At 38.9% G+C, this 27964-nt stretch overlaps 1 protein-coding gene and 1 long non-coding RNA gene across 4 annotated transcripts in view; one reads left to right on the top strand and one right to left on the bottom strand.

The window, feature by feature from the left end:
• Window positions 1-4: 4 nt before the first annotated feature.
• LOC121932653 lies at window positions 5-27486 on the top strand. The gene is made up of 3 exons (XR_006104399.1): window positions 5-160; window positions 25971-26061; window positions 27203-27486. It is a non-coding gene; the product is annotated as an uncharacterized LOC121932653 (long non-coding RNA).
• CHN2 (chimerin 2) overlaps window positions 5347-27964 on the bottom strand; it is a 187639-nt gene continuing 165021 nt past the window's right edge. For all 3 annotated transcript variants that reach the window (XM_042471514.1, XM_042471516.1, XM_042471515.1), the window contains 6 exons: window positions 19861-19945; window positions 14354-14527; window positions 12478-12555; window positions 10419-10556; window positions 9563-9668; window positions 5347-7728 (listed from right to left, as the gene is read on the bottom strand). In XM_042471514.1, the coding sequence (XP_042327448.1) occupies window positions 7557-7728; window positions 9563-9668; window positions 10419-10556; window positions 12478-12555; window positions 14354-14527; window positions 19861-19945 (753 nt within the window). In that variant the 3' untranslated portion in view covers window positions 5347-7556. The remainder of the gene's footprint in view (window positions 7729-9562; window positions 9669-10418; window positions 10557-12477; window positions 12556-14353; window positions 14528-19860; window positions 19946-27964) is intronic.

Raw genomic sequence — 27964 nt, 5'->3', positions numbered from 1 at the left:
AGGGGGCAGACGCTGGGGAGAAAGCCCTCTCCTCCTTCTCCCTCTTTCCCTCCCTCTTTGCAAAGGAGAGCTCTTGGCTGACCCGCCCGAGCCACTTTCTCCAGGGACTTGGACTGTGAAGCGCACCTGGCGCTGGGACGACGAGGAGGCTCAGGTGGAGGTGAGCTCCAGGAGGAGGAGCAGGAGGAAGAGGGCCCGCCCACTCTGAGCCTCCAGGGACAGGATTGGCTGGGGCCTCTGGAAGGACAGCTTGGCCAAAGGGGGGGGGGGGTTGGCAGGGGGTCAAGGAGGGCCAGGGGCCCCAGGCAGGCCCTCCATCAATGGGGCACTTTGCTCTGCTTATCAGTTGTCCTGTTTTAATCTTGGAAGCCCCTTTGAGCCCCAGTTTTGGGGAAAGGGTATAATATACTATAAACACTAGAAATAAATATTATTACAATATATTATCCAATATATTATTATTATTAATTAACAAGGCATGTCCTCCATTAATGGAAGACTTTTCTATGTTTATCAGTTGTCCTGTTTTAATCATGGAAGCCCCTCTGAGCCCCAGTTTTGGGGAAAGGGTAGGATATAATATAATATAATACAAATAAATATTATTATAATATATAATATAAAAATATATTATTGTTATTCAATAAAGGACATGTCCTCCTTTAGTGGAACACTTTTCTATGTTAATTTTAATGTTGGAAGCCCCTCTGAGCCCCAGTTTTGGGGAAAAGGTAGGATATAATATTATATAAATAAATATTATTATTATAATATAATATATAATATATATTATAATTATAATAATTATTATTAAATAACAGCATGTTCTCCATTAGTGGAACACATTATTATTATTATTATTATTATTATTATTATTATTATTATTATTATTATTATTATTCAGTAACAGGGAATGTCCTCCATTAATGGGACACTTTTCTATGTTTATTAATTGTTCTGTTTTAATCTTGTAAGCTGCTCTGAGCTCCATTTTTTGGAAAAGGTAGGATATAAGTAATAATAATAATTATTATTAAATAACAGGGTATGTCTTCCATTAATTGAACACTTTAATGTTTATTAATTGTACTTTTTTAATCTTGTAAGCCGTTCTGAGCTCCAGTTTTGTGGAAAGGGTGGGATGTGAATAAATACTATTATTATTTTTATTATTATTATTATTCAATAACAGGGCATGGCCTCCATTAATTGAACACTTTTAATCTTGTAAGCTGCTCTGAGCCCCAGTTTTGGGGAAAAGGTGGGATGTAAATAAATATTATTGTTATTCAATAACATCCTAACAATGATACCTTTATGGAAACAAGCAAAATGCACAATATATATGTTGTAACACATATATTGTGCATTTTCGCTGGCCCAATAAAGGTATCATTGTTTGGATGGTTATTGTATTTGCCATATGGCCACCCCTGGATGTTGTTATTGTTGTTATTTCAACCTTCTGTCCAGGAGGGATTCCAAGATAATAATATTTATTATTATTATTTTTTATTTATGAAGCACTGTAAAATTTGCATAGCGCTCTACATAGAAGGAATCAAAATACAATAAAATAACAATAGATAATGAAAAACCTGCCATATGGCATATAATCTAAAACATCAATGCACAAAATTAAAACATCTCTAAAATAATACAAGTATACAATGTTCTCCATTTGGATCAGGACTAAGAAGCATGGATTTGGATTTCTATGTGAGTGTTTTTTAAAGCTTTTATTTGGTCATGCCTTCCATTTTCCTTGAAGGCCTTGCATTTTGTGATGCCTTGTCCTCCTTTTAGGTTTATGACATCTGGTCACCTGGAAGTAGCTAGTACAGCAAATTACGCTTCAAAACTCTTCAGAGCCCTCTTCATACTAGGTTAACATGGGATGTGTAGAAGGAATTCTATGTAGTCCAAAAAATACATGGATTGTTCTACCAATTCTTTTTGTTACCATTCCTCATTGAATTAAAATTAAACAGAAATACTATTTATACAAAGCAGTGCACCAGGTATGTCCGGACAAATATCAACAGGCGGCAGAAGTATGCTGTGGTTCAAATTTGGCCTTTTATCCAGTTTTGTTGTTGTGTGCCTTCAAGTTGTTTCCATCTTATGGCGAACCCTAAGGCAAACTTGTCATAGGGTTTTCTTGGTAAGATTTGTTTAGAGAAGTTTTGCCATTGCCTTCCCCTGAGGTTGAGAGAGTGAGACTTGCTCAAGGTCACCCAGTGGGTTTCATGGCTGAGCTGGGAATCGAACCCTGGTCTCCAGAGTCATAGCCCAATGTTCAACCTACTATGCCATGCTGGCTCTGTTCGGTTTGGATGCTGGCTGTTGCTCTGCAACAACTTGGATTTGGACTGACTTTCTTGCAAAACTCTCACCAGTTCTTCCTCCACTTCAGGTAGTTTTCCTTGCTATCCGTGTGACTATTTTAGTGGCTGCGGGAGCACCAGACATGACTGTTCTGTCTAAGGATATATAAATAAGTTTTGTTATTGTTATGCATTGCTCTGTTATTTGCGATACTGTAACTGAGGTGGGTGCTGACTTTTTTTGGTTAAGGATATATATAAAGCCCCGCTTCTTCTTTAGAGTATTTTTTAGTTTTTACCATTTTTGTTTGATCCCTCAGGCAGCGTTAGGGTGATCACATCCCCTGGAACAGGCCTGTGTGATGGGGTTGCTGTTTGGACTCTGGTGTGGTAATCCAGCGCCTCCGATCCTCACCATCATGGCAGCTACTGCATATACTCATGTATAAGTCTAGACATTTTAGTTTAAAAATTGACCCAAAAAACCTGAGTTGATTTATCTACAGGCCAGTGTAAGTACTGTACTTTAACTCTTATTTAAATAGGAACCATCCCCTGGTGAAACCCAAGAGTGTAATCTGATCCTGTCATTGGCAGGGTACAGACCGCCAGAAAGAGGCAGTTGGGCGACACTTCTATTTTCTGCGTAGTCGCGCCGCAGCAACCAAATTGCACGGCGCGGCTATGCAGAAAACAAAGGAGCGCTGAAAAGCGGCTCCTTTTAGCACCACCGCAAACAGCTGGTGGTGGCGCAAGCACGTCACTGCTGTGCGGGTCCATCTGGACAGCACACAGCAGTGACATCATAGCTGTGCGTACCGTCTGTCACTGTCCACAGTGCCACACAGCTATGACGTCATGGCAATGTGCTAGGGTTGTGGGGCATGTGCACACGCTGCCCCGAGGCAACCCTAGCACATCACAATGACGCTGCAATGGGCCAGTCTGTCCAGGGCCGTTGATTCTTTTTAAAGTCTTGATGCATTTGCCTTCAGTTTAGTGTAGACTGTACAGGATCACAATACAGTATACTATGTCAGTGATGTCACTAGGGATGGTGTTACCTAGTGTGGCAATTCATTGTGTCACCGCCCCCCCCCCCCCCCACCGCACTGACCTCCTCACATTACCACACCATACAGAATCCTTAATGTTTTTTGTACTAATGTTGCTCATAAATTACAAATTTGTTATATCACTCAATGTAATGGTAATAGTTGTGACATAAACAACTAGGAAAATTCAAATTCTGTCTTTAAATTCAGTATCATACACACAGCCTAAATGTATTTCCATGTATACAGTTCCATGTGGTTAAAGTGAAAATTTGAGAAGATGTGATGTTTTTAAAGAAAAATTGAAAATTAATTTTTAAAAGATCATTTTAATATTTTTTAAAAAGATATACACACACACACACACACACACATATATGAATGAACCCGAGGCCTCTCTTTTTTCTTCTAAGCCTCACACCATCTCTTCTGCATTTTAAAGGGATGCAGGCGAATGTCACAATCTGTTTCTGCCAAAAAGCAGATGTTTGAGGAATAGTGCTGTCCTCTCGCCGAAGGTGTCACCTGCTACAGTCTGCACCCTCTGCACATTCCTAGTGTTGTCCCTGTATTTTGGGCTTAGCAATGCATCAGAATACAACAGATGCATGGCTGAGGTATGCGTGCCAGGATCAGGGCTCATGTTCTTCATCCATACAACCAGGAATGAATAATTTTTCCATAATCTCTCCACTGGATAATAATACAAAGACTTTCGTTAGTTCCTAATCACTATTTGCCTTTTGGAAAACACTTCAAGAATTGTTTTGTGTTTACTCCATAGAGAACAGCATTTTATGTACAAAGTGTGCTGATTCCTGAATAGGAAACAAGTTTTCTGCAAAATAAAAAATAAAAAAAAATCCTGTTCTCTTTGCAGAAAAAACATGTGATTACTTGTCAAAGGACACATGCTCTTGCTGCTACCTTGCAGCTGTTCTTGCTCTTTCTAGTGGGATGTACTGAGTATCAGGTATCCCTGTTCATGGCTGGAAAGCAAACAATTGTGACCCCCCCCCTTTCATTCCTAGTCAGTATCATTTGTACCTTATGCTACAGAAAGATACAGTACTATCTCTCAAATAGTTGTCAGGATCACAGTGTGATTTTGTTTTAGCCAGAAATTTGTATTGGTTTATGAACAGACTGTGGAAAAATTGCATTTTGGTCAGTCATTCCAAGAATCCCTAGCTAGCACAGCCATTCACCACAATAACTGGGTATGCTGATATTTATAGTTCAAAGTAGCAACTTTACCAAGCTCTGTGGATGACATATGACTGCTAGATCCAAATGTATATTTTGGAGTTCTGCTAGGGCATGCATAATACAGATTTTCATTGTATATTGTGTAAAACACCTAGATATCAAAAGCAAGCAAGCAAACAAAACTCTACAACCCCACTGCTATTTAGTTTCCAAAAATTCTGTCATAACATTTTCTGTAGTACAGTTGACTTTGGGCACTTAATGAACTTCTGGGGCGCATGATTTAACACACCTAGAACCATATGCGAAGGAAGGAAGGAAGTAAGTGAAGGAGTACATTTTCCCTTCTGTATTGGAGTTCTATACAGAATTGAAGTGTGTGTGTGGGAAAGATAATGATAAGTAATGGTAATACTTGATACTAGTTAACTGGCTGCAAGAAGACTTGATATTTTTCAGAGGGGAGGAGGGTCTCGTTAAATGTAGGGAGTGACTGTTTGAATCTCTCTTATCACACTTTACAACATTTTCAAATATTTGAAATGTTTATATTTGAGTCCCAACTGGAATTGACCCATTAAATCAATTGCTAAGTGATATGTCAACACTCATCCAAATCCCACTGATTCATCAGACATGCTTTAGTCAGGCCGAACAATTGAATTTAGGCCAAAGTTGTTCAATAACTTATTGCACATAAACTATATGGATATTTTGTAAATTCAGATACTGTATAGAGAAATCACAAAATTACAGACAGGGACGCAAAACACATTTAATGGGATTTTTTTCCTTTCCATTTTACACTATCATAAATTACAAAGCATATTTCACTTCACAAAATAAAACCATTTCCATACCATTTTATGACAAGTATTTAGTACATAACCTACAACAATTAAATCTGTACAATTTATGAGAGTCTCTAGTAATATTGTACCAGCAAATCAGACCTCACTAACTTCTGGCCCGCAGCCTGGGTCTTGCCTACCTAGCCCTTGGTGACCTATGTAGAGGATAACTAATATACATTATTTCCTGTGCCCCCTTTTGTTTTCAGTCTTCCCCACTATCAACATTACTGACATTAAGAAAACTTTAGAAATCTATGATCCCTGAAATAATTCAGGAAACAGTAAAAACGGATTTTGAAGTTTGTGATTAACACCAATTAAGAGAAGAGTTTTTCCTACTGAAAATTCAAATTTGTAATAAACTATGCTACATTCTTGTGTTTCAAACATCTGTATAAAGATCTCATGATGAGAAAGCAAGACTAATATTAGAATGAACTGCATTATTTTAGACTAAGAGGTCAACCTTTGGGAAGAAAGAAAAGAACCCATGAAATTTGGTAATATACCAATTCTCATTCTCTCTCTGCCTGTCTCTCTCATTCTCTTTCCTTTATTAACAAATTTGCTAGAAGACATTGCAGAAAAATGCTTAATTTTAAACACTTAAAGATTTTATTTTTATAAATACAATAGCAAGGTAAAAGTAACTTGGCATTTCAAAACAACAAAACAATAATCCAAATAAGTGCTAATCTTAATAATACCAGAAAATATCCAATATCCTGGCATCTCCTATTTGAAATATTTTGTTATGTATAGTAATTGATACTAGTGTCAAAACTATTTCGAAATCCTTAATTGCCCCTCTCATTTTGGAGGGGAAGATACAAATAATATGGTATTTCCTCCAGAATACCATACCTATAAAAGCAAGCGTACTGATAATTCTTAGAATATAACACAAACCAAAGAATGTTAAAATGTGAGTAAGAAATGAATTTGCCTTAAAAGAATTTGCAATTAAAGAGGTATGTCAGAATAATACTGCTGTAGTGTTGAATGTTTTCAATATACCATAGCAATAATGCTTAAGTGAAATATATGAAAAATCATCAATGCACCGCATTGAATTATATTTTGCTAACATAAAAATGACTTCCAGTAGCTAACTAAAGTAATATATATATATACATATATATATATATTAAATACATGTCTTGTTTCACTTTAGACATATATAATTATGTCTTACATAGAGAGAAATCGTATATCCATATACAACTAACACTGACAAACACCCTGAACCTAAATATTTTGGACAAGATAAAACATCCTGTGTGCGCAGCACCTTTGATTCTTCTCTACAAATGGGAATGTTCCCCATGCATATGGGAATCAGAAAATTCTGCTGAACACAGAAGAAATCCAGGCAGTCTCTTCTTGTGTGGGGCTCTGACTGGCACCATGTTCTGAACCATGGTAATTTGGTGTATTTCAAATGTATTGGTGTATTTGAAATGTATTATTTTTCTGCAAGATGAAAATAATGGAATATACCAGTGCATGTGGAGCTCTATGTTATGGCTATCACATGGAAATAAATATCAACAAGATGAATGGCATCTATGTATTTCCATGTAATGATCATGAGCTTCTTGTATGTAGATATGACTGTGTGCCTGTATTTGCGCATCAAAGGTGAAACCTGTTTCTACACATTGCCTGTTCTCACTGGACTAGAGAATATGGCTGCATTCTGCAAGTTGCTGTGCTGGCCTAGTTCTTATCCTTAGGAATTGGGCCAGCACAGTGTCTTCAGAATAATGTTGAAAGTACCTTTTTTGCTTCGGTGATCTAAATAAGCATACAAAGTTTGTGTCCTTTAATAAGTTAATAATAGAACAGTCTGCAAACTTTCTACATACATACACACACACTCACTGGAAGGAAGGCAAAAGATACAAGGCAAGACAATTTTTTCTCACCTTTGTTCTCTCCGACATAATTTTAAAAAATGGTATATGTCTATGAGACATATCCTTTAATGTTCTGGCATACATCTGCAAAACTGCAGAAAATGAAGTGCTACCCATGTTGTTTTTAATGGGAATTTTTCCCCCTTCAAACTTATATTTTCACAGCAGATGGCCATGAATTAAAAACTGTGCCTAAAACAAAACATCCTCGTTTTCTATTAATATTTGCACAATCAACTTCTGGTACCGCATGTCATTGAGTGTAGCAAGGGTGCTATCTTCTGGAGGTCTCATTAATGTGGGTCCAAACACAATTCCCAGATTTTCAGCATTCATAAAATTATCTTTTTCATTCATTGTAATCCTAAAGATGGAAATAACAAAAAGAAAAAAAAGAATACTTTTGTTAGAATTCCTTAGGCAGTGCTTTCACTTCGGAATCACCTTTTTGTTTCATGTAATCCATAACAGTCATATGTACGTCTGCAACTGTTGGACAATACTCTGCTACCGAGCTCATTATCATGTGACATATGTTACATAGATCAGAAGAAAGTATCACTTTCTATAACCATGCTGTGGAAGCATTCTAGGAACAATAGTCCTAAAAAACTATCTTGCTAAGTCCTGGATGTAACCTCCTTAAATATGGCTTCCTGTCTATTCTCAGATCCTGCTTATTATAATTATTTTCATGTCCCCCTATAGCCTTACTCCTCGTTATTTCCTGCTCTGATATCCTAGCTCATTTTCTCTATGAAGTTTTCCCAGTACTTACTGTTTTTATAGCATATGATTTGCAACAAACAGTGTACTGTAAATCAAAGGTATGGGCACGCTTCAGGTCAGATCGAATTCAATTTCATGAAGGTTCTCAAGGGCTGCATTTCAGTGGAGGGCATGTCCAAAAGGAAAAGACTGGTGCCAAAAATGCCAGCAGATTTTAAATTAATATTCTTACCACCAGTAACAAAACCATAGGCAGAGGCATTGCAATGTTTTCGAATGGCAAAAAAGCTATACAGAAGCTAGGAAGTGTTCTGCAAGTGCTTTTGTGTATTCTCATTCCTAATGTGATATATGCCATCCTGTGTTGACAGTGCCTTTCAGCAGTTTACATTGGGCAAGCAGGACAGTCTCTGCTCCAGAGAATAAATGGGTATAAATCAGACATTAGTAATTGGAATACACAAAAAACAGTTGTAGACCACATTAGTTTTCCTGAACATTCCACCTTGGATCTCAGAATGGTAGTCCCCGCACACCACACACCCTGAGTCCGCCCCCAATCCAGCCTCAAGCTGCCCACCTGACCAGACGGCAGGCAGCATGGGAACATTCCTGCAGTGCAGTGACCAGACACCGTAAGCTGCAGGCATGGAGAAGAGGTATGGCAGTGGTGGCGAAAGAGGCGGCCTTTCCATGCTGCAAAAAAGAGTGGCTTTTTGCCACTTCTTTTTGCACTGGGAAAAGGCCAGATTGAGGCTGTGGTGTGTGGTTGTCATGGCCCTGATCTGGTGCACAAAGGGGCGATGTGACACCACCCCTGAAGGATAACCTGTTTTTGCCCTACTCAACTTGTCTTTAGGCAACATCCTTCCTCCTGCCTTTGTCCCTCAATGACTATAATTAAAGCTGAATTTGTCACCTCATCTCCACAAAGTTTTGAATTATTATATGCAGCCTGCTTATATAATTGTCCCTAGACCCTCTACTCTACCCCATGCATCTGAGGAAGTAGACTGAAAATGGGTCTATGTCCAAATTCCTGTGATTACTTCAAAAAACCCCAGATTTCTATAGGCAAGATGATAGAGCACCAATTTATAACAGAAGTGGAGAAAGTGTGATCTGTGGGCTGAATGTAACCCCAACATTATTTTTGTAGCTCCCTCGCCATCCCAATTTCCCTTGTTAAAATACATGATTCAGAACACACAGAAAGATTGTATGATCAATTCTGCAATTCTGATTTACAGTAAATCCTTTTTGAATAAAGTCTTCTTCTAGGTCTAAAACAGCCTGAGAAAAGAAAATGTGAAATTGGTTTGAGATACCATATGGGATATGGGGATATAAAATGAGTAGTTCTTTTTAAAAAAATCTGAGTGTGCGTATGTTGAGTGGGGAAGATCCTTCAGCACCCCCCCAAACCCCTTACATTTGCCTATTCTTGGTTTTCAGCCACAGAAACATACTTTTTGAGATGAATCATCAGATATCGAAGAGTCTCATAATGGGCAGCAGGAAGTAACAGCAACACTTCATGGACAGCCTCTAGTCTTTCATCAGGATTAGAGAGCTCTGTGTGATACAAAATAAGATTTACACAAGATTCAGTAGAAGTAAACATTAGTGCTCAATACACAGAGAGTTAATATTTATTTATTGGATTTATGTCCCATTTTCTTCCCAAGAATGGCACTCAAAGTAATTGATCAAACCCAAGAGTCACAGTAGAAAGTATTAGGATGGTAGAGTAAAAGGTGTTGTGGTTTGACTGGTGGACTGAGACTTTGGGAGACCAAGGGCTGAAGCAGAGAGCCTGGAAGGAGTGGCCTCTAGCTGCTCTGGCGCCAATTGCACCAGGACTACAGTGACCTCATGACCCGCTCCTGAAGTGGGCCAAGGCGGTGGTCCCAAATGGGCCGCTCACAGGAGCGGATTTAATCTGCTCCTGAAAAGTACAGCTCCTGGCCGCTTTGGAGGTGTGTATGATCTCAACACAATGCCCCAAAGTGACCAGAAGCCACTTCTTTTGGCTCGTCTGTTTCAGGCGGCTAATTCAAATACCTTCTCGGCCATTGAAACCCATTGGCTGACCTTGGGCAAGTCACACACTTCAGATGAAAGCAATGGCAACTAGCAAACCTCCTCTGAATGAATCTTGCCAAGAAAACTCTATGATAAGGTCACCATAAGTCAGAGTCAACTTGATGGCACATAACAAGAGTCAATGGTATGAACTATAGATAGATAGATAGATAGATAGATAGATTAGATATAGATATATAGATTAGATATAGAAAAGAGTTGGCATGTTTCACTACTTACTTGCTGCCTCTATAAACTTGGAATAAGTATCATAGGTGATGACAGGAATGGGTAAGTCTCTGAAATACAGCTTTAATGCTCCAGCAATAATATTGATGTCTGGATATAAATTGGCAGAAACATCTACCTTGTCACCATCTAGAAAAGAATGAAAATAGATGTCAAAGACCCATTTTATTTCAGTGATGTTAGATATTTCTTGATTTACCTTATTAAATATATATTCATATAATTTTAAAACGATTGAAACATGAAAGGGCTGATGTTTATGATGGTGTGCACAGGAAGGTGTGTAGGGGTTAAGGTGAGAGTTACGGTACACAAAGCTACAGTGACTTCAGGTCCTCCTTTTCAAATTTTCCTAAAATCTGAGCAATTGCTAAGTTAGAGCAGGAAATAGTACATTACAGTCTGGAAGTTATGGGGGGAGGGGGGACAGCTGCAAAATTTTCCAGCCAGCATAGTCATTGGGAGCAATAGTACAAAACATAGCTTTTCAAAGTCCTGTTGTTTGAACTTTTGTGTGGCAGTGTTCCTACAATACTTTGGAATGATTTTAAGAGGTAGCCTATTGGGAAAATTAAGCTCAAATTTGGTTACAAGTGACCCACCGTCTGTATATTTAGAAAAACAGAAATACAGTGTTTCTTTCAGATGGTTTTCAAAATAGGACATGTGTGGTTTTGCAAAATTTGGTTCATTCAAAATTTAGGTCATGCAACAAAATGAATCTTCATATTAGCATTTGCTGAAATGCAGCACGCCATCACAGTATTTATTTTGCCTCAGCCAGCCTTATATTTATCCTCATGCACTTGGCACAGTAGCATCAGTATTATAAAACATTGTTTGGACAGCTCTATTTAACTGCAGTACAATAAGCACTAAAGTGCTACATTGAAAGCAAATCCTTTGAAAAATATTGCAGTTGTCTCCATATTTATCTAGATGTGGTAAAACAATGCTCCATCCATTATCAAGGCCATGACTGGATGGCAAAGTGACTGGTTTACTAAACAGAAGTACATTCTTAGCTTAATCACAAGTTGTAGAATTCAGAAGTTTTAAATGAAGTTGATATGTATCTCTGTAACTTGGTACAAGAAAAACAAATGCGAAACATAGCTCAAAGGCGGGAACATATTCCATCTAGTTAAATATATTCACTTTGATGAAAAGTGTTGCACAAATTGTACAAGAATCTGTACAAAAAATCTATGCACCTTTGGCATTATGGTAGCATAGTGAAAAACAGATGGTTTTTTCCCCCCATGACTGTGTGACTTGCATGGCTTCCAAGTATTATTTTTTAAATAGCTAACATGAGAACTTGCTTTGCTCTAAATTTAAACACATGTTGAATGTGTGTTGAGCCATGCACAAGACAAGGGTACACAAAACCACCCCTGAAGAGAACCTCAAAGTGGAAGATATAGCATGTGGATACTCTTTTAGAACACACAAAAATGAGATGTATAAAACATATAGCGTGAAGCACGACAAACAAAGACTCAGAATGCACTGGTCATAATGAAATTCTAAGAACAAACTGTACAATGAATGTTTTATATTTTAGTAGGAGCAGCACTGGTCAACAATAACAGCACAGTGGGCAGCTGTTGCTGAACAGCATCTACATTCATGCAGTGGAAGAATAAACAAACCATTCCTTTCCTTCTTGCTAGCGCAAGATCAACTGGTTTGGGGTTTTTTTATTCTATACCTATAGTATGTAATTCTTTATGATTTATACCCTGCTTATTTTATGGACAGTACACCAAAATCAAATTGTAGGAATATCATAGCCCTTCTTAAAATGGGTGGAATGATTTGGTATGTAAAGAGATTCTTCTATATAGCAAATTAATGTATGATGAGAATCCTGTAAGCACAAATAAGGACCACAGATGAATAGACATGTTTTTATTTATGTGATAAATGCCAAAAGAAATAACTATATAATAAAATACAAGTGGAAACAACTCTTTCTTTTTCTTCAAAGCACAAGCTAGCCCAATAGGGCAGATGACAGGCTTTTCATAGCCAAAATGTACAGTACCTCGATCAAAGGCCATTTTGACATCTTCAATGTGTTCAGTGAACCCTGAGACTCTGTAAATCCCTTCTGACTTCAAGCCTGCAAACCAAAATTTCATCAGCTGTTGTTTCGTCTACATATATTCAATCTATTTACTTTTACTTCCCTTCTTTTCACAAGTGAGCATCTCCCTTCTGAATTGTCTCATTGAGAGATCTTAAATTATTCAACATTATTGCCATCTTCAGACAGAGCTTTCACACAGTATGCCAGTTATTTTCCTTTGGCCCCAGAACAGGAAGTGTTCTGGGAATCATAGCTTTTAAAGCATTATTTTTTCACAGCTCATTGAAGCAGGAAAGAAAATCAATTGATCAAACTCTTAAGAAACAGCTTCATGTCAGTGTTTTGCAAGTAAAGGTGAAGATATGGAACAAAAGTAACAAATGAAAGCTGTGTTAAGTAAGACATTTTTTCATGGAAGGTTTCATTTAAACTCCCATATGCTGAGTCAGACCAATGTCCTTCTATCCCAGTTTTGTATGCTTGGACTAATAGATATCTTCCCAAGTCCTACAAATCTTTTTACTTGAGATACCAAACATTATTGTAAAACATGATACCACCACAGAAACATATGACCCATCCCACAAGATTATAGTTTTAGCTTTTTAAGGTTTAATTTAAATTTAATGCTCGTGGCTTCCTTAATTTAGGGGCTGTACAGACACCCCTTTTATAGCCAGATTTGGGCTGCAGCAACCGCACGCCACATTCAAGATTTGGCCCTTACAGGGTGCAAAAAGGAGCCTCAAAAAGCAGCTCCTTTCTGTGTCCTGGAAAAGGTGTGATAGCCACGGCGCCACGGCTTTACAGCGCTCCTTTGGCATTACATCTTGTGGATACAGTGCCAGTGGAGTGCCAAGATGCCGCATGCCATGCGGTGCATGGCATCATGCTGCCCTGGGGGTAGAGCCAGAGCATATATCATGTAGATGCTACGCCCCGACTCTGCCCCCAAGCTGGCCTTTAAGGCCCATCTACACATGGACATAGACATTACAAGAAGCTAAATTAAAGGAATTAATGAAAGCAAACTTTCACATCCAACTCTTTCTCTCTACACCCCCCGGAAAGGCATCTGCTAAAACACTGGTGGTGGAGTGTCCTGATAAATATATAATGTTGTGCAGAGAACCACACATGGGAGAAAGAGCAGTGAATTTTCTTTTCATGAACTTTTAAAATTTATTTTACAGTCCCAGTTTGATTCTGGGGCAGTTATGTTCTTCCTCACAGTTCTTGCATTCTGTGTCACATTGTTCAGAAGGGTCCTCCAACTCTCGAAAGTACCTTTGGAAGGCATACGGCTGAAAGTAAGAAAAGGGACTAGAAATTTTCCTTCCACAAATTTCCTTAAGGCTATAATCCTGTAGAGCAGGGGTGGCCAAAGTGCAGCCTATAGGCTGCTTGTGACCCCCAGAAATGTCTTAGTGACCACCAGGGTCCCCCTGAGGGCCCGAAAATTCTTTTGCATTTTTTTCAAGATTCCTTCCTCCCAAATGCCCTATGTTCAAGGCCCCTCGGAGATCAAAAACAAGTTTTTCAATTTTTTTAAAAAAGTGTTTTGCCCCCAAAAGCCCCATAGATGCACATTTATGCAGCCCCTGCTGGGCCAATTTAGGCCCAGGAGAGGCCTTTTTTGAAACAGAACGTGACTTCTGCTCACTTCACTTCCTGCTCACTTCCTTTAAAATTGATACATTTATGTTGAGTTGGAAATAAGTAACCAAAAATGTTTATTTGTTGATGTTTGTCAATAAGTGACAGGGGTTTTGAGTTCCGTTAACTCAGAAAACAGTATTGTATTTCAAGAAAAGTTTAAAAATCTGAATACCTCGTGCTTCAATTTCACGAATGCAAATATCCACAACCATGGGTCTCTGTGTGTTGTGAGCTTTCACTAGTGTTGTCAGGTCACAGCAGTAGACTCGTTTGATCCTCTTGAGGTCTGGCTGACAGTCATTGGGAACGTATTTTGAACACTGTTTATGTACATTTAAGCCACAATCTATGAAGAAAGAAGCATCATTAGTTTGAGTTGATGTATCCCATTTGTATAGAATGAAAACATGCATACATAAGTCAATTTCTCTAAAATAATTTAGTCTGTAACACACTAAATTAGGAGGAATAGCTAATACCCCAGAGGACAGGATCAAAATTCAAAATGACCTGAATAGACTAGAAAGCTGGGCCAAAGCTAACAAAATGAAATTCAATACGGAGAAATGTAAGGTACTGCACTTAGGGCGGAAAAATGAAATGCACAGATATAGGATGGGGGACACCTGGCTGAATGAAACTACGTGTGAAAGGGATCTAGGAGTCCAAGTAGACCACAAATTGAACATGAGTCAGTAGTGTGATGTGGCAGCTAAAAAGGCCAATGCAATTTTAGGCTGCATCAATAAAAGGATAGTGCCTTCTAGATCAAGAGTAGTAATAGTGCCACTGTATTCTGCTCTGGTCAGGCCCCACCTGAAATACTGTGTCCAGTTCTGGGCACCACAATTCAAAAAGGACATTGAGAAACTGGAGCGTGTCCAAAGGAGGGCGACTAAAATGGTGAAGGGCGTGGAAACCATGTCCTATGAGGAAAGACTTAGGGAGCTGGGGATGTTTAGCTTGGAGAAAAGAAGGTTTAGAGGTGATATGATAGCCCTGTTTAAATATTTGAAGGGATGTCATATTGAGGAGGGAGCAAGCTTGTTTTCTACTGCTCCAGAGAACAGGACCCAGAACAATGGATGCAAGCTCCAGGAAAAGAGATTCCACCTCAACATTAGGAGGAACTTCCTGACAGTAAGGGCTGTTCAACAGTGAAACACACTCCCTCAGAGGGTGATAGAGTCTCCTTCTTTGGAGGTCTTTAAGCAGAGGCTGGATGGCCATCTGTCAGGGATGCTTTGATTGAGATTTCCTGCATGGCAGGGGGCTGGACTTGATGGCCCTTGTGGTCTCTTCCAACTCTACGGTTCTATGATTCTAAGTCCTGCACAGAAATAGACCGCATATAAATAACCATGAAAAGGTCCTGGATATAACCTAGAGCTGCAATCCTTCATGCATAGTAAGCCACATTGAACTGAATGGGTAGAACTGCAGTGCACAGAATTGCAGTGAAATAATGTTTAGGATAACACGTAAAATATGGGAATGCAATGGTACTATACCTAACTGTCTAGTAATGTGACAAGTACATCATATGGATCTGGATAATTGTTACGTTTCAATCAAATATTGTGGCCACCATGTGGAGAATGTTGGAAATGCCTCTATGTGGCACTCACTTCATATCTTGAAGTTGGATTACATGATGAATCATATTAATGTGTTGGTAGTCTTTGTTTATTTTTCTACCACTCTTCATTAAAAATGTCAAGAGCAGTTTACATTTAACCCTCCCCCCCCCCCAAAGAAAACTGAAATGCAAATAAAAGAAAGTCAAACAGTTATAAAGTTACAAGCACTGAAAGGCATCAGGGTCTTTAAAAAATCACATGCAAATAATCAGGACTAAAATTATTGTATATACTTGTGTATAAGTCAATGTTGTGTATAAATCAAGGGCAGGTTTTAGGGCTAAAATTAGGAATTTTAAGATGACCTGTGGATAAGTCGAGGGTAAAATTTGGGTCATAGTATTTTCCTCTTCCTCTGCAGCTCGGCTGTCTCTTCGAGAGACAGCCAACCCCCCTAGAAAGCTTTAGGGGAGAGCGCTTGCTTTTCCTCCTCCTCTGTAGCCTAGCTGTTGCTTCAGGAGACACCTGGACAAGGGAAGAGGAAGGGAGACAAGTGTTTGCTCCCCCGCCACAAGCCTTTCTCCAGCCCAGATGTCCTCCTTCCTTCAGAGGACAGCTGGACTGGGGAAGAGGAAGGGAGGCAAGTGTTTGCCCTCCAAGTCTCCCCAGCCTACTAGGCTAGAGAAGAGGCTCCAGGGTCCAGCCTACTACCGTATGTATGTATGTATTTCTAAAGTGCTGTAAATGTACACAGCGCTGTACATACAAATGATCAAATCAATAAAAATAATAAAAATATTTTATTTTATTGACCCAGGTTTTTGGGATCAAGTTTTTTTAGCAAATTTGGTTTGACATATACACAGGTATATGTAGTATATCTAAAATGCCTGATAAAAATAGGAAGATCTTAGGCTAGCACTGAAGTGGGAATGAATTAGGGACAAGGTGGATAAAGCATTCTGCATTGGGTGGTCACTACTGAGAGGAGAAGGCTCTTTCTTTGGTAAGCACTTGTCTTACTTCAAGTGGCAGGGGAAGGCCCTCCTCTGGGAACCTTAAGTGTATGGACCTTTTGAGATATGTCGGGAGCAATAAAAGGAAAGAATGCAGTTAATATATATAGAGAGGGGATAGGATGGCAAGTCTGAAGAAGAAAAAGAAGATGGGCATTGGGCAACCAGTATGTGAAATATGGAAGTTACCCATATAGGTTGGGAAGATGCATGCATAAATGCAACCTCTGCATGAAACATCACATATAACGTGTGGCAGGATGCACAGAATATCAGGATTTAATTCTAATGACAATACTATGATACACTGTTTTACAGAGTCAATATTTTAGTCTTCTTGACCCATGGAGTGATATGAACTTTTAAAAGGCAGTCAGTTGTGTGGATTAGCTTCTCAGATATAGTAGTTTCAATAATTTCTGTGATTTCAAAAAGCTGTGCAACTATTCTTCAGGTATCAATGTATTTAGCTAAGATATATTGATCCACTAGGTACCACTGAGTACTTTTTATAACACAGTTGTACAACTACTGTCGTTTTAACTCTGAAATTTTGAGAAATATACCTTTTTGTTCTTTCAGTATGATGTTTGAATTCTCAAGGAACTGTGTCTGTCAAATTGCTCTCCATCCTTGGCCCAATACAGCGGAACCACAGCCAGAATAGCTGTTACATTCCTTCTGTTTTTAATTTAAATAAACAAATCTGAAATCTCCCATCTCTTAACATGGAAGAAGAGAGCCCTTTTCCCCATTAGGTGTTGTTGTTAATTTAAATAAATAAATCCCAAATTTCCCATCCCATAACACAGGGGGAGAGCCCTTTTCCCCATTAGGATGTTCTTGCTAAACATAGCTGTTCTCTGCGGCAAATAACAACATGGCTGTGGGGAATCTCAGTGGGAAAATTGTGTGTTTGTGTGTACAGCAGCCAAAAGCTAAAATCCAGCTTGTTTAATATGATAATTGTGTAAATAATATTTATTTATTGTTTTGATCGAACCTGTGGTAAATTTCTTAGTGAGCACCAGCATGGAATCCCTTCAGCACATTTCCCTTATTTATCTGCATGTACTAGGACTAAGCATTGAAAACTGAAAATCTAGGGAAAGAGCCTAGAATATTAATGAAACACCCCCACCCCTGGTCATGAATGCAGTCTCAGGTTGCAAATATTCCAGATCCAAATCATGCTTTCTTTTAACTTCCTAGCTTTAATTTGAGCCTGTGTTCAGTCCTGGAATATCATTCAGTGACAGTAGTTCATGTCCTGGAACTTGTGAAGCAATAATAGAGGGTGCCTCTGAGCATATTCCACATTGACTACTCACCTCACATTTCCCTAAACGACGTCTATTAATAAATGACCCCTGCACCTTTAAATAAATCTATTTGGTTTATTGAGCTAGTTCAGACAGAAACTGCCACATAATGAATAACTGTTCAATGAATCTCAGTTGTACTTAAGATACTCCCTTTATTGTTTTTAGAGTTCTCACTAAACATTCTCTGTATAGTTAAAAACTTGTTTGTCTGCTTAGTACTAAATGCTGGCAATCTAATGGAGCAAAACATTAAAACTTTGAACTGCATAAGCATGCTTTCTCACAGGTTAAAAACTAAATGATGAAAGCAAATGCAGTAATACTTATTATGTTTATATGTAGCGTTCTTACATAGTTACCAACACATCTAAGGCCTTCTCTTTCATGTATTGTGTGTGTGTGTGGGGGGGGGGCAGAAACCGAAAGAGGTAGTCATAGTTCTCAACCACCTCTGTGGAGTATGTACCTCTGTGCTGAGGAAACATTTGCACTTGGAGAGTAAACTTCAACTGGTGGCAAGAGTCATGATCATGTGCACAGAAGTGGTCCTTTCATGAGCCCAACTATTTTCAGTGAACAGAAGTTCCTTGTGTTCACAGACTGACTACACTAGATCTACCCATGCATATCCAGATTCATGTCCAATTCTATGCTTATGCAGAACTGAGTTCCATTTGATTCAGTGGGATTACTCCCAAGTAAGTAATTAGAACTGCACCTGAATGGAACTTGTTTCTGAGTGGACAAGTATTAAATTGTGTTGTTTGTCAGTAGAAAATTTAGGGTTCCATACAGTCCATTTATATAACGTTAAGTTAAGTGTGGTGCAACAAGAAAAGAAGCAAGGCTCAGGTACTTGGATGAAATGGCAACATGTCTCTACCCCAGACTCAAGAGCTTCTGAATGTAACAGCCCTTCCTCACACATCTTCATCATTTTGTGACTTGTCAAATGGGATGCTGGCCTCTTTTGTGATTTCCACACTCCCAGACTTGCTGCTTTTGTTGGTTCATCTTCTGTGCGTTTCTCTAGAGTCAGAATTTATGTTATGCTTAATGGCCAGGGTGTGCTTACATCTTCTTTCCCCATTTAATGAATCTCAGGCATGCAAGTGTGCATCTTTATTGCAATGAGAAAAAGGCTCATCTCTTAATTCCTAGCCATATTTGCAGTGGAAATGGGAGGAGGGATTCCTAGTCATTTTCTAAAAGTTCCTAGTTCCATGGGTTCATGTGAGTAAGAGGATGCTTGTTATATATTTTGCATCTGGAAAGCAAATAGATGCACCCCTTCGCCACATACAGTTGGTGAAAACAACATTCTATTCTTTGTTGTTGTGTGCCTTCAGATTTCTGACCTAAGGTGGCAACCCTAAGGTGAAACTATAGTGGGATTTTCTGGACAAAATTTGCTCAGAGAAAGTTTGTCTTTGCCTTTCTCTGAGGCTGGGAGAATGTGACTTGCCAAAGGTCACCCAGTAGGTTTCCATGGCTGAGCTGGGATTTGAACCATGGTCTCCAGAAGTGTCATCTAACGCTGGATAACATCATACTGGCTCTCATTATACTCTTACAATTAAATTTTATCATTATCTCTTAAAAGTACAACACACAAATACTCTAGAGTCTAGATGAAGATGAAATTGCAGAAACCCTTAGATTTTGGTTGATTTTAAGACTTAAAATCCTTTTGAGGCAATTGACTTACAGTACATATTTTTCAGGGAAAAATTGGGACAATACGTTGTTTAACATTACCTGTACATCTCACTCCCTGAGCAATGAGTCCCCACATGAAGTTGGCACAATATTCACACCAATGTGGACCTCGGAATGTGTGGACCTGAAACACAGAAAAGGGGGAGATTCCAGGATCATCAGGAGGCAGATGGCTTGACAGATGGAAGAAACAGAGGAAAGAGACAAGTAACAAAGAACTAAGTTAAGAACAGGTCTTCCTCACAGCTGTCTGCCTCCAAAGCATAAGCCCAGGGAGAAAGAAAATTGCATTTGGGTCTCAAGAGTTTCTCTTCATTTCGAAGAACAAAACAAACAAAACCAAAGCACTGCATGACATTGAAATAAACCTCTTTAACTAACATGGGTATGCCTTTGAATTCTGTCTTTAATGGGATTAATGTTTCACATGTGCAAAATGAAAGTGCTGGGAGGGGCCATAGCTTAGTGACAGAGCACATGCTTTGCATAAAGAATGCCCCAGGCTCTGTTCCTGGCAACTCCAAAAAGGTCTGGGAAGGACTCTTCTATAAGACCCTGGAATACAACTGCCAGTTAGTACAGACAATACTGAGCTAGATGGTTTCATTCAGCCTAAGGCATACTGATAAGCATTGTTATCTATTACTTCATATTGAAACATCATATGAATGTAAATTTAATTAATTCCAGTGGAATTTAGAACTACTTTACATGTTCCAGCCACTGTGTAGATGCCATTTTAAATACATGGTTGCCATTACAATGTGGTAAAAACCTCTATTAAATGTCAGCTCAAACATGGTCCAGGAAATATGTCCTGTGTCACTGAAACTGATCTTTTGTTTTCTGCCACATGGAGAGGCTGAGGCCATATCTATACAACCAGCACAATAAGGTGGTAAAGAGGACCATGCCACTAGGTATAGCTGCTTCTTCTTTAATCCATGTAAGTAAAATGTCCTACAGGGCGCCTGTGTGATATAGTGATCTAAGGGTTAGACTAGGACTGCTGCCACACTGCAGAAATAAAGCGGCTTGACACCACTTTAACTGCCATGACTCAATGTTATTGAATTCTGAGGTTTGTAGTTTTGTGAGATATTTAGCCTTCCCTGGCAGAGAGCTCTGGTGTCCCACCGAACTACAAATCCCAGAATTCCATAGCATTGTGCCGTGGAAGTTAAAGTGATGTCAAACTGCTTATTTCTGCAGTGTGGCAGCAGCCTAGGGCTTTGGGAGTATCTGTTTGAAGTCCCTGTCAAACTTCTTCCAATGTAGTAGAGCATTCAAAATGTGTTCCCACACCCACAGTCTGATATTTTCCAACCCATTCCATCTGTTCAGCAATCTACTACATCATTGTACTGCATGCATCGATCCAGAGTTAAAGCCTTCATGTATTGTTTATAGCATACAATCTAGAATTTACTTTGAACACTGAGTTGCGATCCAGAGCATCTGAGGTGCCTAGCCTCAGACACTTCTCTCCTATCGAGCAAATGTACTGTCCTTCTTTCTTGCCCATATCAAATGTTTATTTCTCATTAAGAAGAACTGAATGCCTCGATGGAAAAATCTCTGGATGGCATCACTGTGTGCTTCAGACTATGGTACCAGGCAGTAGAGTGACCTGAGAAGTCTTTCAGTGAAACAAATAATTCATTGAAATTGTACAAAATCATTTAATGCAATACATTAATATAAACATAAAACAAAGGGTTAAGAATTTGAAAACTGTTCTCTTTATCACACACACTGAAATACCAATCTGATAATATCCTCATGACAGAGTTAGTTCTTCATGCACAGCATCTAGCAATGCCAGTGGAATTGCATGTTTGCCAAAACTCAAAATGCAGCAACCAAATAATTGTGAAAGTAGCCTAATATCATTCAGATCTTAGAATCTTCTCAGGAAAATAATTTTTATACAAAGAAACACCTGATTTCTGTAACTAAAAAAAATAATAACATTTTTCTTTTTCTTTTTAGAGCCCATATGCCCAAAGAGTGGGGTCTAAATACTCTAAAGCAGGGGTTCCCAAACATTTTGATTCACAGACCCTTATTTCTATGGTAGAGCCCTTAAGAGGCCTACTCTATGTCTTACAAGTTGATGGTGTTTAGGAGTATATATAATAATATATTCTTATTCTTTAATTTCATTCAATTTTTATTTCTTTCATTTCCCTGGAGTGGCTGCAGAGCATCTAAGGGCTCCTCAGAGCACAGGTTGGGAACCCCTGCCCTAAAGGAAAAGAACCCATCTGATCTTGGAAGCTAAGCAAGGTCAGCCTTAGACAGTACTTGGATGGGAGATCACCAATGAATGCCAGATGCTGTAGGCTATATTTCAGAGGAAGGAACTGGCAATACCACCACTGCACATTCCTTGCCTTTAAAAAAATCCCTAAAAAATTCATGGGGTCACCATAAGTCTACAGGTGACTTGGAGGCACACATACATGCATGTGTCCCAAGAGCAGGTTCAATTTTGTATAAGCAGCATTTCCCTGGGAAAGAGCACAAAGAAGCAAAATGCACTGGGAATCTTCATAAAATATTGGATTTTCGTCTTTGGGCCATCATACTTCTGTTGGTGCCACCATTCTGTGTTATGTCAGGACAACATCTGATTGTTGATGTTAATTTTATATAATTTTGAATATTTAATCAGTCATAATGGAACATAATTACATTACTGTTACTTGAACCTTTATATAATTAAAATACTACACATCACAATCACTAAATAAGAATCAAGGGCAATCGTTGAAATGTTGATTAAAAAAATAACAAGAGTTTTGTGTAGACATTCCAAGCAATGGGTGGATAAGTGCTGATTTTTGCATATTTGAATCAACTACAGACACAGGCAAATTATTTTTGACTCTTTCTCCTTGCCAAGTTAAATAAGTAAACTTGTTTTATGTAGACCACCAAAATTTAAACAGATCCTTATTCAAGAAAAACACAGTAAGTGCCATTTTGCAACAAATCTCTATACAAGCAACGATAATAAACAGCCTGAGAAGACAAATGAAATGTCTATTTTGCAGAAAATACTAGTTTTAAATTCAGCATTCAAGAAGCTAGTAGCACAGAGGTCTTTTGAAATCTGAAACATGGGCATGATACATAAAATTACATCTTTTACAGTCAAGCACACAGCAACTTCAGACGTTGTTCAACTGTATCTCTGCGCACCTTTCGATTTGCTAACTAGGGCTGCTGGATGATGTAGTCCAAGAACATCTGGACCAAGGGCCACAATTTGCCCATTTCATTCTTAGCCTATCATAATTAGGATAAGGGAACTTTAAGGAGGAAAAGTCAAAAGTTGTTTAGCATTTAAATGATGCATGTGAAAGCAAGTTTTGAAGACCCACAAATGGGGTGGTGAATGGGACGGAAAGTGGCAGATTGGCCACTTCCAAAACTCATTTAGCTTACATTGGCTAGGATATAGAGGTGAGAAAGGAGAAAAATTTCACAGGACATTTTAGATGAACATATTTTTGGGAGTGGGAGACATTTTCCACAAATGGGGGGTGGTGGGTGGCAGCAATAAGCAACATCATCTCTAGTCTAATCCATGCTCCTTAGAGGGCATTGGAGGGCCTTGATCAAGGCTCCTGTTGGAAGAACTGAAGGACTTTAGATCCAGTAAATCCAAAGCTACCTCTGACCTACTCTCACTTTGACTACATCTGTACTGCAGAAATAACCCAGTTTGACATTGTTTTAACTCCCATGGCTCAGTGCTATGGAATGCTGGGAACTGTAAATGTACTTGCTATTGCAAACTACAGTTTCCAGAATTCCATAGCATTGAGCCATGGCAATCAAAGCAATATCAAACTGGGTTATTTCTGCAGTGCAGAAGTGTACTTAGTTATTTGTGGGTATTTCGGCTCAAGAATTTATTCCTGATGTTTCGCCTGCATCTGTGGCTAGCATCTCCAGAGAATGGTGGCATGGAGACGTGTGGGGCACATATACTGTGTGACCCTTGGTTGAAAGGAAGTGATTTACATGTTAATCTGTGTTTTGGACTGTTGGTGAATGGCAAGGCCTCTGGGTGGGAGGATATGCGAGAAGGACCATGTCTATTTAATTAATGATCCATTGTCTGCTGGGAAACCCCCTGACCCTGGATGATGTTCATTTGCATGTGCTGACTCTTGATTTTGGTGTTTTTCAAGATTGGTAGCTAACCTTTGTTTACTTTAAGGATTTCTTCTTTCCTATTGAAGTTGACCAAGTGTTTGTGGATTTCAATTGCTTCCCTGTGCATTCTGACTTGATAATTGTTGGTATGCAGCTCCAGGCCCCCCCTCCTTCCCAGGAGCAGCAGTGAGGCTGCAGCTACCTCAGCATGGGCAGAGGCGGGAGAGCCACTGGGTGAGGCACTCAGACCAGTCCTCACTCCTACAATCCAGTGGCTCCCTCGGCAAGGGCAAAAGTCCTATAAAAACCTGGCCCCTCCACTCCTGCCGCTGTTTCAACAGGAGGGATAAAGAGGAAGGGTAGGAGGCCCTCTAACATCTCTTGGAGTACCTGCGCCTTTTGCCTCTCTCCCCTCCCTTTTTGTCCAATCCTGTCCTGGGCAGGAATATTAGATTTAGTTGATAGTATTGTTGGTATCGTCCAGAAGTTCAGTGTTTTCAAATAGCATTTTATGCCCAGGTTGGTTTATAACGTGTTCTGCTACTGCTGATTTTTCTGGCTGGCCCAGTCTGCAGAGTGCAGAATTTGCTGGATTTTCTTGGTCGGTCTGTAGATCATTTGGAAATTATGTTTCCTCATCAGTTTCCCTATTCTGTCTGTGACTCCTTTGATGTATGATAAAAATACCTTCCCTTTGGGTGGTTGTTTATCTTCACTCTTGTGTTTTTTTTCTGGGTCTGGCAGCTCTATTTTTACCATTTTACAGACAGAATAGGGAAACTGATAGGACACAGTGAAGGACAGGAGAGAGCCTCTCACAGGAGTTTACCGCATACTGTGCAGTATGTGGACAAGTCAGTATAGGGACCCAACAAATGCAGGGTTCAAATGCGAATCAAGGAACACGAGAGACATTGCAGACTGAGCCAGCCATAAAAATCACAGATGCAAGCGGAATGTCAGGAATAAATTCTTCTAGAACAAGGCCATATAGCCCAACAAACTCACAAAAAATTAGGGATGCCGGCTGTGAAAGCCTTCAACTTCACTTACTTGGGTAGTCTACTGACAAAAGTACACCACTGGTACTAGATTTGTGCTCATGGACAGGGAGTGCACATACAAATACACCATGAGTTGTAGTTCTCTCCATTGGTGGAAGGAGACCTATACTCTATTCTAACCCCTCAGACAATGATAGTGAGCTTTCACCATGCCTGCATCAATGTGAAAGTCTAAAAGAGGATCTGTCATAGCATTATCACTCATCTTTATCACCTGGGCTGTTTTAATATCATTCCCCGTATTTTCTTTTTCTCTGTTTTTTAAACATTGCCTGAATGATTAAAGACATCATATTGCTCTTCTCCCAAATGTGTGTGTGTGTGTATGTTTTAAAATAACTATTTAATTTGTGGACCCATTCATTAACCAATTAAATAGGTAAGTATTCATTTGGGAGTAATTTTAATAATGGGAATAGACTAATTTCATGGCTCAGTGTGAATTACTTTTGCAGTAAAGCTTATGCCATGTTCAGATGGGTGCTATAACAGTTATCAAGGTTAATCAGGTGCAAAAATTCAGTTGCCAATGGAAATTAACAAAGCACTATATCCCAACTCAGGATAAACAAAATGCACAAAGAGCTCTTCTCTTCAATAATGGCTTTTGTGTTCATCAAAACGGAGAAAACTGACGTTCACATGCTTTCCTTAGTAAACACAGTTGGCTCTTTCCATGCTTATGAATGATGTCCCTGCATGTGAAAGAGACCTATGTGCATATCTGAGTTGTCAGGTATTCTTAGATTAGAGCATCCAATTTTAACTCCAGTGAAATGTGACAGTAATAAACTCATTATACTAACAATGAATAGCTGTATCAATTTTATTATCTAATAGCCATTTCACAAATTGAGTGTCTCTAGTTTTCTGTGCAAAAAACATGTGTATGTATGTGCCTTCTCTTATTGACAGATGGTGACCCCATGACTTCCATAGAACTTCCTTGGGCAAGATATACTCAAAGACAGTTTTGCCAGTTCCTTCCTCTGAAATATGGCATCTGGTAAGTATTTGTTGGTGGTCTCCAGTCCAAGTACTAAAAACCAAAGTGTGCAGTTAGAGGCTGTACACACTGGCCAGCGTTGGGGGTGGAGTGGGAGGGGGTGGCAACTGCACGCCACATGCCCCAACTCCACCCCAAAGCGGCATTACGATGTTTCTTTGGTGCAGCGTTTAGACATGCTGCACTGAAGAAATGGGGAAGAGACACTTATTTTTGGCCCAGAAAAGCGGCAGATTGGGGCAGCAGCATGCAGTTGCCGCAGCCCTGATCCAGTGCTCAAAGGGACAGCGGCAGGCCACTCCTTTGGGGTAGTCTGTTTCACCCCTTAGTAGACAGAGTTGATTCACACTGTATGTACATCACTTGATGTCTTGGTGCTCTGCAACCTGATGATTTAGAACTGATTGTGAGAAGAGTCTCCACATCACGCTTTATGAACCCCATATTGTATCTTTGGTCTGTGATGATTGGTTAAACTGTACCTGAATGTAAATGCTTTATGTTTGATTTGCTGAGTGACCAATCCACATTCATTATTTATTATTAAAACTGTAATGTTCTAATCTTCTTAAGCTGTTCTGCTGTAATCGTTGGAATATTTTGGGCATGCTTTGATGCTGCATAAAAGCAGAAATTTTGCTGGAGACTATTTAAACAGCTACAGCATATACAATTTTAATGCATTAAGAAATGGAAATTATATTTTTCATTTGATTCCTAATAATTTCTCATGGACTATAATTTCCTATAGACCATTTCCCATGGACTAAAAATATAAATATAAAATAAAAGACATATTTTAATGTAACATGAAACTCAAGACGTCATGTGTTCTACTACAGTTTATTGTGCCCAAATCCAAAAAGATTAAGATTAAATTTTGTCAGGTAAATTTCAGTTTGGTTAAGATGAACTAATATAGTTAAGGGAAACAAGTTGCATATGGAAATAAGAGGAAATGCATTATCCAAAGAAGACAAAATAGGACACAGATGTGTATAAAACAACAATTTGCATTTAAACAAATGTGCAGTACTATGGTGGGGAATAGTTTAACCATATGACCTGTGTTGTGCAGTCTGTTGTCCAGGTTATAACTTTTAATAAGGAATATCAAGACCACTGCTCTCTCCTTTTGCAGTTCTTTATGCTTAAACTGATGGACTGGACAGTCCTTTAAACAGAAGACTCCTTCAGAAAGAAGAATGGCCTCCAATTGCCCTTAAACCGAAAACATGTTATGTACAGTGAGGACCCAAGAAACAGTCACCATCATAAACTTGCTTTAAGTTGGTTTGTTTAAATAAAACATAGCTAATATTAAGCTTAGTTTGTCCTGCTTCAGATATAAAAATAACTAGTAGTTAGTTAAAAATAGAAGTGAAAGCTTCTGATCTTCTCCCTGTGGGTGTGCTGGAGAAGGGAGGGGAGACCTAAGAAGACCAAGTAAAGTGCATGGAATAAGAAATACAGCATTGTATTTAAATAAGGCCATAATTGCTTTTGTTTAATGCAATGAAATAAAAACAAATGCAAAGAAGTTACTCTGACATTATTATAACAGGTGTTTATAAGTGCTGGATATTTAAATCAAATTATTTATGAAATGTAACATTTGGTATGATGCAACTGTAGACCTCTGGCTATCAAAAAATGTTAGTAGCAATCATGCAGAAACAATGGATGTACACTTTAAAAAGTTCCATTCCAGAGGTTGTGGGTATACAAAAGGGCTTTTTAACACAAATAAGACTTTGCAGTGTTAGTGTCACTTCCAACGACATTTCAGTCTACATAAGAATCTAAGCTATTTGTAGCATTTCAGGAAAACAATTTCAATATTCCGAACTCATAATTGCAAATTCAATTGAACTTGCAGTTTCAACATTCCCCAACTCATAAT

The sequence above is a fragment of the Sceloporus undulatus genome, chromosome 6, assembly GCF_019175285.1.
Source record: "Sceloporus undulatus isolate JIND9_A2432 ecotype Alabama chromosome 6, SceUnd_v1.1, whole genome shotgun sequence".
Taxonomy (NCBI): domain Eukaryota; kingdom Metazoa; phylum Chordata; class Lepidosauria; order Squamata; family Phrynosomatidae; genus Sceloporus; species Sceloporus undulatus.
The sequence above is the reverse complement of the archived record's forward strand: the minus strand, read 5'-3'. Positions and strand labels throughout refer to the sequence as shown.